General features: G+C 52.7%; 1 protein-coding gene across 1 annotated transcript; it reads left to right on the forward strand.

Moving 5' to 3' along the window:
- The first annotated feature begins 7133 nt into the window (after nt 1-7133).
- On the forward strand, nt 7134-8204 carry PTAFR (platelet activating factor receptor). The gene has a single exon (XM_054395437.1). It carries the CDS (start codon nt 7143-7145, stop codon nt 8202-8204), a length of 1062 nt encoding a protein of 353 aa, XP_054251412.1. The 5' UTR covers nt 7134-7142.
- The last annotated feature ends 1423 nt before the right edge of the window (nt 8205-9627 follow it).

Consider the following 9627-nt stretch of genomic DNA (forward strand, 5'->3'; position numbering starts at 1 on the left):
GTGGCCAGGACCAGCAGGGATCATGCTCAGCTGTGTGCTGGCCCTGCATGCTGTGTGCGCCACACAGCTCTGAGCTCTCAGGTGATCTCACTAGCTCCAAGTATTTCCTCTTGTCCTTGTTCCATGCTCTTGTCACCAAACAGCAACTGGCTGCAGGCAGAACCTGTAGGCTGCAGCATTGCCCCTCTGCACTCTGTGGAGAGCTCCTCCCCACTAACAGGATGTGGCTTTGCTCTGGAAGGAATTGTTTGGCTCTTTGTTTTCATGACCGGGAGAGTTTCTGACCCTTGCAAAGTGTACGTGTGGTCATCCAAAGTGGGGACAGCTACCAGGCTGCATCTCAGAAGGAAGCGACAACAGGAGGCAGTGAGCATCTTCCACAGCAGTGTGCATGAGAGTGTGGACATGGTGCCAGGAGCAAGAGGACCATCCCACTGCCCACCAGCAATTTACAATTTGCATGAAGTTGTCCCCAGGAAACAGCACTTGCAAAGCTGCTGTACAAGAGCCTGAAGAGCCAAAGAGCTCTGCTGCTCATCAGCCTTGTGTGGGAGTCAGCTGTGGTAGAAGCTGATTTGTTTTGATGAGAGTGCAAACCTGCTTGAGATAAGACAGTTAAGATTGTTTTGAACTTGACTTTGCCTGGCATTCAGGGTTCGTGTGCCCAGGCTGAAAAGAGGGCAGCCAAAGCCTGCAGGGCAATGCGCCAGGCCCCTGCCAGCAGAAAGCTTTGAGTGCTGGGCCCTGAGCCATGCACACAGGGAAGACAGTGGCCCAGGAGGGCAGGGAGAGGAGTCCTCAGGCTGGAAGGGATGCAGAGCAGGGAGTGCTGGCTGTGGGCACAGCACAGGGGGCACTGGGGTGTGTCAGTGCAAAACAGGCACAGTGCAGTGCAGGAGTGGGGCTGGGACTGTTCTCACCCTTTCTCAGTTGCCTTGGCACTGTGAGTGCTGAATCTTGGTCCTCTTCTGCCTTTCATGCTTTAAATGCAGCAGCTGACAGGAGGTGGTGAGGAAGGGAACTCCCCACCTAGCTCAGAGCTGCACAGGGCAGGGCAAACCCAGCCAGAGGCTGGTCTACATCACCAAGCATGCTATGGGCACTTCTTGGTGTGCTTGCAGCTTGCTTCTCTGGGCTTTACAAACTTTGCTGAACTTCAGGGCCATGCGTGTGTCCCATAAGAGGCAGAGCCAAAGCAGGCCAAGCAGAGGAAGGATGAAGATTCTGAGGAGAGCTCTTCCCCAGCTCTGAGCCTCCTGGGCTTTCATTTCCTCTAAGGACTTCGCTGGGGCAGGACAGCAAACTCTGGCCACTGCTGCAGCCTCTGCAAGCTTCCCTTCCCGTGTCTCCATGAGCAGACATCCTTGCTGGCTGCTACCAGCCTCCTTAGCTCCCATTTGTTTGGGTTCTAATTTAAGCTTCCAGAAGCAGTTAGGGGCATAACTGGGGCTCTGCCCAGCCTGTGAAGGGTCTGGTTCCTTGGTTCTTCTTTACAGGGGCTGATGGGGAAGGGGGAAGGAGGGAGGAGGGCAGGTGGCAGAGGGACAGAGACTGCTGCAGTCTGTACCCCAGCACAGGTCTGCAGCAGGAGCCTCAGGTCACCATTCAGGTCACCCTACCTTGGCCAGACAGAGTCAGAGTCTGGGTGTTCCCTGACCCCCTGGTGCAGACCACCCTGCTGGGGCAGGGCAGGGCAGGGCCTCTCACCCCATGCAGGGCTGCGTCTGTGGGATTGCCTTGCTCTGGGGGAGTTTGGGTCCTGCTCAGATTCGGTATCTTCCAAGTTCCTTAGACACTCCAGGCTGTTGATGTGGGAGACAAGAGTGATCCCAGAGCAGCTCAGGGCATGTCCAGCTGTGGTGCCACTTGCGATGTCCACTCACCTCTGGGTGGTTTGGAGCTTCCTCTGAGCAGGACCTGAAGCAGCAGGACACCCTGGATTGCACGGCAGTTTGCTGAGCACTTGCACAACCCCTGCCAGGCTGGGAGCTGGGCTGGGGCTCAGGGTGCCTGCAGGCAGCTGGGTGCACCCCTGAGCACCAAGAAGTGCACCCCAGCTGCTTCCATCTATAATGGCCCTGGGAAAGCTGCCTGCAACGTCTGGAGAAGGACTAGGGCAGAGGTGACTGAGGCAAAGAAGCCCAGATCAGTGCTGGGGTTTGCCAGGCCCATAGCTGGGGACATCCAGGCCCTGCATGGACAGAGGGTCGGTCCTAGCACACAGCTGCCCTGATGTCGTGCAGCCCTTTGGCTCTAGGTGCCCAAGGCCAAGGAAGCCAAAAGTAAGCACCTTGGTAGAGCAGTGCTGCTGCTGTCCCTCTTGCCCTCTCCATCAGGGCCTCATCTCCCCAGCTTGCTCCAGGTTGCTGTGTCCCACTTGGAGCTAGGGCTCACCAGCCCAACAGCAAAAGCTCCATGCCAGCTCCTGGCTCTTGGAGAGCTTTGGATGGTGCCCAGGCGACACAACCCTCAGCCTGTCCCTGGTGGCTCTCCCAGGATGTGGCTCCACACCATGGGGGTCTCTGGTGCTCCTCACAGTGTGGACATGGCCAGGACCTACCATCGGTTTGCCATAGATAGCATTTCATGAGAAAAGCAGGAGAGCAAGGGTGCACCATGTGGTGCTTCAGCCTGGGCCATGCTGTTCCTCAGCAGCCTTGTTGCAGGCTCTCTTGTGCTGGTGATGGACTTTGTGGCTCTGCTCTGTGTGTTTCTGTCCCTGCAGGTGTTTGCAGTTGTGAGATCTGTGCAGGCCATGGTGCTGATGCTCCAAACTCACTTCTGTGTGCAGATGTAAGAGCAGTGTCCATGGGGGAAGGTTAACCATCAGCCTGTGAGCTGCAGGGTGGGATTTATGGCTTGGCTGGGACCATGTGTGCAGCTTTGCTCTTCACCAGCACTCCCTGAGCATTCCAGCAGTTTGCATCACTGAGATAAGTTATCTTCAGGCAGCCACATATGATGGTGGTTGTGATGTGAAGGTCAATGAGCAGGTAAGGACCTGCCATGCTGTGGTGTCTCAGTGTCCACTGAAGGTCCCTGACAGAAAAGGAGACTTGAGATGGCTCTGTTCCTGGCTCTGCTGAGCCCAAACACATGGATGAAGACTCTGCTAGGAAATGAGTCTGCCCATTGGATATCTGAGTTTTCTGACACTTCCTTTTCTAGAAGTCATTAAGCGAAAGCTGCTCTCCTTGGAAGAAGGATGCTCAAATACTCTCTAATTCCAAATCTAGCCAGGGACATTCTGTCTCTAGAGGAAAATCCCAACATTGTCCTCTTTCAGGCTCACCAGCAGCAGAAGTACTTTGAGGAAACAGCTTTAAGGACTTTCCAGATCTTGGCTGTGGTTAATTGCCTCTACAGCTTATTTTCTCTCTCATTTCCTTTGAGCTGATGTCACAAATTTCCTCTTCTCTAGTGACTCTGCATCATGCTGCAGTTGCTCCCACCCTGGTGTCCTCTTCTTGAGAGCTGCTGGTGTGGAGACCTTCCAGCTCCAGGTCAAAGAAAATAACACTTGCCTGAGCATCTGCAGTAAAACCTCCTCACTGCTCTGCCAAAGCTGAAGATGGATACCCTGTGCTGAATCCTTCTGACTGTGGTAAGCAGAAAATATCCTTTATTAGTCCTGCTGCTATTGCAACACTGCTGTGGATGGCACAGCTTCTGTTGGCATGGCTCCTGCACCCCACAGCCAGGAGCCAGCTCAGCCTCACCAGGAGAGCATGGCCCATGGGAGCCTGCAGACCCCCAGAGCCCCAGCTGTGCCCTGCTCACAGCAGCCACAGGGTGATGTCAGCACTGGTTGGGGCACCACTGGCTGGGGTGCTCATGGTCAAGGTAGTGCCTGGGCTGGAGCTGTCAGAGCCCAGCCTGCTGCCACAGAGGACAGGACACGCCTGACAGCAGTGCCCATGCACAGCTCCATGCACTGCTCCACAGCCTGGGGCTTAGAGCACCTCACAAGTAACAGGAGATGGAAGCTCAAATTCCTCAGTGGGCACTGAGTGCATTCAGTGGGCAGCGCTGCCATGCTCTCCTCTGTCTGTGTGTTGTAGAATGTCTGGCTTGGCAAGCAAGAAGATCTCTGGTGATTCCCTGAAGGACCTTGGCATTGGCACTGCACAGCCTACCCATGCAAAGATGGATGAGTGAGCTGAACCAAGTGCTGCTAGGGGCCAGAGCCAGCACTGCCATCTCCCACTGCCCACCTCAGTTAGCTCTGCTTTCCAGCCCATCTGCCAGACCTGGCAGCTGATGGGCAAGCTTGGGCACCCCCCAGTAAAGTTCTGAGCAAAGTCTGGAGGCACCAGAAATGGAGAGGCAGTGTCTCACAGCACAGCCTGAAGGTACACTGAGCACGACCCTTGCGCCTGGCTATGGGGTGTAGGCACACCCCTCTGCCTCAGCAGTTCTGCTGGTGGGATTCAGCCTCTTTGGGGTTTTCCCCACTCTTGGTATATTCAGTTGTGGAGCCCCAGTGACAGAGCACCTTGCACTGCAAAGATCCCAGCCCCAGGCACCAGAGCTGTTTGCTGAAGCTGGCAGCAAGTCAGAACAGTGGAGCTGTGATCCAGCTTTGATCCAGTGCTCTAATTACCACAGCTAATTAGCTTTTGTTTTTTATTCTAACACCAGAATCCTGTGTCAAACACAAAGCTCTCCACTAGTTTCTCTTGCCCTTGCACAGTCTCACTCCTTGCCTGACTGTCTGCATCTGCCAGGTGCCCTTCTGAGCTGAGAGATGCAAACTGGTCCTGCAGTGGGTGGCAGAGCTGGTCTGGGCCATGGGCATTTATTTAAGGCAGTGTTGTGACAACTGCCACTCTCCATAGATGAGGATGTGGAAACAGACCATGAGATGACTGTGGGACTTGCCTTGGGTCCTGTGTGAAGCAAATGAGGGCCAGGGAACAGCACAGACCCTTGCCTGCTCTGGGACCTCTCCACAGGCCAGCAGCAGTGACAAGTTATTCATCAGGGATGTGCCAGACCCTGAGGTGTCACAGCCCTGACCATCCTGGCTACCACCACCTGCATTAGCTGTTGCCCTTTGAGACCAGTGGGTTCTCAGCAGGGTGAGAGAGATCAAGGCAAAAGAGGACAGAGACTTGTGTCACCTGGCCAGCTGCTAGAACTGCTGCAGCTACCTCAATGGTTTTCCGGCCCAGACTACTCTGATGCATGTGAAATGTGGCCAAAGATGGTATTGAACCACACACAACCCCCAGTGCTGCCCAGCATGCAGCAGCCTGTGAAGGTCCAAGGACAAGATGTGGCCATCTGTAATTGTCATGTCCTTAGAGGACCTGTGAGGGACAGGCTCAGGAAAATGACTGTTGCCTTCCTCTCCAAAGCACCCAGGGGGCTGCAGAGTGTTCCTAAGAAAGGGGACCCTGCTTGATTCAGAGCTGACTTCCTCATTTGCAAAGGAAAATTGCAAAGGTGCCAATGTAAGTGAGGAACCAACAGCAGACTGGCACCAAGAGAGACTCAGCCCTGAGAGGGTGAGGTGTGGCTTCATGCCACCCTCTTCTGCTGGGGGAGATCCAGGAGGTGTGGAGGCAGGAAGGTGCTGCTGAGGAGGCAGTGGCCTTCAGGGCAAAATGCTTCAGGCTGGCAGGGCTGAGGTGAGCAGGTCACAGTGTGCAGCACCCAGTCTTCCCCTCACAACTCACACCAGGAACTTGGGCCTCATGACTGGGAGTGCAGTGTGCTCACTCTCAGGGAATGCCACCATCTTCTGCAAATCAGGCTAAACCCAGCGATTTTCCACCAGCGAGCAGCCTGACGTCCTTGCTGGCAGCTCTCCAGCTGCTTTTGCTGCTGTCCGTGAAGGAAAAGGGAGAGAAACCCAAGCAGATGTGCAAGATGGTGTCATGGAGAGCTGAGTGCCTGCTGACACTGCAGCCAAGGACATCCTCTGACAGGTGAAAGCCGCAGGGAAAGGGCACAGGGGTTAGACCCAATCCATGTAGAAGAGACAGGAGCAGTGCAGTGTGGCTATGCAGGGATTTGGTGTGTCCAAACTGTAAGCAAGATCTGAAGAAATCCTGAGGTGGAGATTGGTAACATCCAAAACCTGAAGTGTTTGCCAACAGCCTCACCAGTGACACAAGGAAGTACAGAACTGCTGCTGCTGCCACAGGCATTTGAGGCAGAAGTGGTAGGGAAGGCAAAAAGCAGCTAGATTGGTTTAGTGACATCTTGAATGCAAAATGATGACACAAGAGACAACAGCCAGGATGTAAAGAGAAATAAACTGTAGTTAAACCCAACAAAGCACCACAAAACACCACTCTGGTGACTCATCTTTTTCATCAGTCAGTGAGTAAAGCAACTGAGAGGTCTGAAGTGAGTGTGAGATCCTGCAGTGCACAATCTTGAGAAGGAGAGGGTCAGAGAACAGGTAGGAGTGACTCTGGACATGGCACTAGTGAGATATCTTTACCAGATATTGTTTCACTTCTGGAATTTCTCGGTCAAAATAAACAAAGTCAGGTTAGAAAGCACTTAGGAACCACAGGGGTGGGGAAAAGAGACCCAGAAACCTCTTTGCTTTACCAGATATTGTTTCACTTCTGGAATTTCTAGGTCAAAATAAACACAGTCAGGTTAGAAAGCACTTAGGAACCACAGGGGTGGGGAAAAGAGACCCAGAAACGTCTTTGCTTACAGTAAAAGATGGAGCAGAGGACAGCTGACTGTATCTAAGAACCTTCTGAGATTAGGTATCTGGGATCCACACTGTAGCAAACAGTGCTGGCTGAAGACACAAAAGCTGGCATGGTGTGGGAATGGGATCAAAGAGAGGACCGAGGGGACAGGGCTGATGTCTGTGACTAGAGGCGAATCCAAGCCTGCTCCAAGGCATAGAATCACAGAGGCATAGAATGGTTTGGGTTGGAACGGACCTTAAAGGCCATTTAGTTCCAACCCCTTGTGGTAGGCAGGGACACCTCCCATTACAGCAGACGTGGAGCAGAACTCTTGATGCTACAGACAGCTGAAGATGCCAAGTGGGGTTTGTCTTAGGGATGGCACCACAACAATCAGCTCATTCCATGTTTGTATTTCTAGGTAAGAAGAAAAGCCCCAGCAGGACTTTCTGTTTCAGACCTGCCCCACTCAGCACCACAATGTCTGGAAAGGGTAAGGCTGGTGCTGAAGGTGCTGCTGACTCCTACATTTCATGCCACATAGACTCTGAGTTTCGCTACAACCTCTTCACTGTTTTCTACAGCATCATTTTCATCCTGGGCTTTGCTGCCAACTGCTACGTGCTGTGGATCTTCAGCCGCATCTACCCCACCAAGAAGCTGAATGAGATCAAGATATTCATGGTGAACCTGACGGTGGCTGACCTGCTCTTCCTGGTGACGATGCCCATGTGGATCGTGTACTATCACCACCATGGGGACTGGATCATGCCCGAGTTCCTCTGCAGCATGGCTGGCTGTTTGTTTTTCGTGAACACCTACTCCTCCGTTGCCTTTCTGATGGTCATCACCTACAACCGTTACCAGGCCGTGACCAACCCCATCAAAGCTGCTCAGTTCACCACCCAGAGAAGAGGAATCTACTTATCAGCAGCTATCTGGATCATCATAGTGGGCAGCTCTTTGTATTACCTCTTTGACAACAACACTAACCAGGAGGAGGTTGGCTCCAAGAATTTCACGCGGTGCTTCGAGCGCTACGACTCCTCTGGCAGCGTCTCAGCAGTGCTTGCCATTCACGTCATCATCTGCATCCTCTTCTACATCATCTTCCTCTTCATACTGGGCTGGAACATCATCATCATCAGGACCCTGTTCTCCAAATCAGGGCAGCCACGGAAGAGTGCCCACGTCAAGCAGAGGGCACTCTGGATGGTCTGCACAGTGCTGGCAGTGTTCATCATCAGCTTTGTGCCTCATCACATCGTGGACTTGCCCTGGACCCTGACTGTCCTGGAGCAGTGGAAAAAGGAGAACTGTCAGCTGCGCCAACAGCTCAACGATGCTCACCAGGTGACTCTGTGCCTTTTGAGCACAAACTGTGTGCTGGACCCTATCATCTACTGCTTCCTCACCAAGAAGTTCCAGAAGCACGTTTCAGAGAACCTGAAAAGCATGAAAGGGAGCCGCAAGTGCTCCAGGCAGACCACAGACACAGTGATTGAGGGAACCATTCACCAGGAGGATGCCATTGGGATCTAGTTCAGCTCTGCTCTTCTGCAGGCCGAGGTGTGCGAATCAGTCACTCAGCTCAGGGAGACACACTGAGGGACACAGCAGAGGACCAGGATGTTGCCTTTCCCTTTCCCCATCAGACAGCAGAGTGCTCATTTCTTCAGTCACATGCAGCTGGCAGAACTGGAACCTGTAGTAATCTGCAGAAGAACATCTTCTGTCTGGGCTGAAGTTCTTTCTCATGGACACTATGTGAAAGAAGTTCAGCACCAAGTCTCTGCAGTGAGGAGCTAGAAGCTAAGTGCACTGAAATTATAGAATAACAGAATTGTCACAGTTGGAAGGTACCTCAAGGATCATCTAGTTCCAACCCCCCTGCTGTGGGTATCCACCAGGTCAGCCCAGACAGCACTGTCCCTGGTCCTCTGCCTTCCCATCTCCCATGGGGAATCCAGCATCAAAGCTGTAAGAGACTTCTAGAAGACCTGGAAGAACAGACTGAGCTGCTAGTGCCAAGTGACTTTTCTAAGCAGCTTGCATGGTTCTGTGAAGAAAGTGTGAGCTGAAGAAGCTCTGAGGTGGCTGGAAGGGGTGGAGTCCATGGAGATCCCTAAACACCATCAAAGAAGAGATCTGCACCCCTGATCCCTTCTTACCTACTCTCATGGTCTGCTGGGGTCCATGCTTGACAGATCTTTGGAAGTGCCCATTATGATCATTTGCCTTTGCTCCCAGCTCCTGGAGCAGCCACCTAACTGGACTTGCGGGCAGGAAAAGGAAGAGCCTCAGCCCCCATCTCCAGGTCAGCATTATGCCCAAAGGGGACTCTTGGCTCCCCTGGCTTCTTGTATGAGAGCAGAACTGCCAACCAGTGGTCTCTTGCACTCAATTTAGTAATTTTTGACTGACTGATGTGTCTGTGAAATCCAACCTCACTTTGGAAGCTCCAGGGAACAGAAGATTTTTGGCAATGTGAGCATTATGATAAAAAAATAAAAGCCTAAAATGCTTCAGTATCTTTGTTCTCATTTAGTTAAATACTGGTTGTAGTAAGCAGCTGCACCTCATTCCTTCCCCAGCTTTTCTATTTCTGCTATGAAGAAGCGAAACCGACTCCTTCTTGATGTCCTACCACAAGTGAAGTATTAGGTGAGGTCATGGTCACTTTCCCAGGTCTGCAGAGGGTCACAGTGCAGAGGACCACAGGTAATTGGCTCTCTCTGGCAGGATGGAGACTCAGGGCTGGCTGCAGTCAGTTGGGGCCCAGGATGTTGTTTTCCAAGGGTGCTGAGTTCTGTTTCCTGTCATGAGACACTGTGGGTTCCCTTTCTAACCCAAATTGCTCAATCCAGGGCAGGGAAGGGAAGGGAACTTAATTGTTTTCACAAGAGTTTTTGGTTCCCTAAACTACATGGTAGAGCCTGGCTGATGACAGGAAATGTTTCTGACC

This window comes from Indicator indicator, chromosome 33 (genome assembly GCF_027791375.1).
Source record: "Indicator indicator isolate 239-I01 chromosome 33, UM_Iind_1.1, whole genome shotgun sequence".
Taxonomy (NCBI): domain Eukaryota; kingdom Metazoa; phylum Chordata; class Aves; order Piciformes; family Indicatoridae; genus Indicator; species Indicator indicator.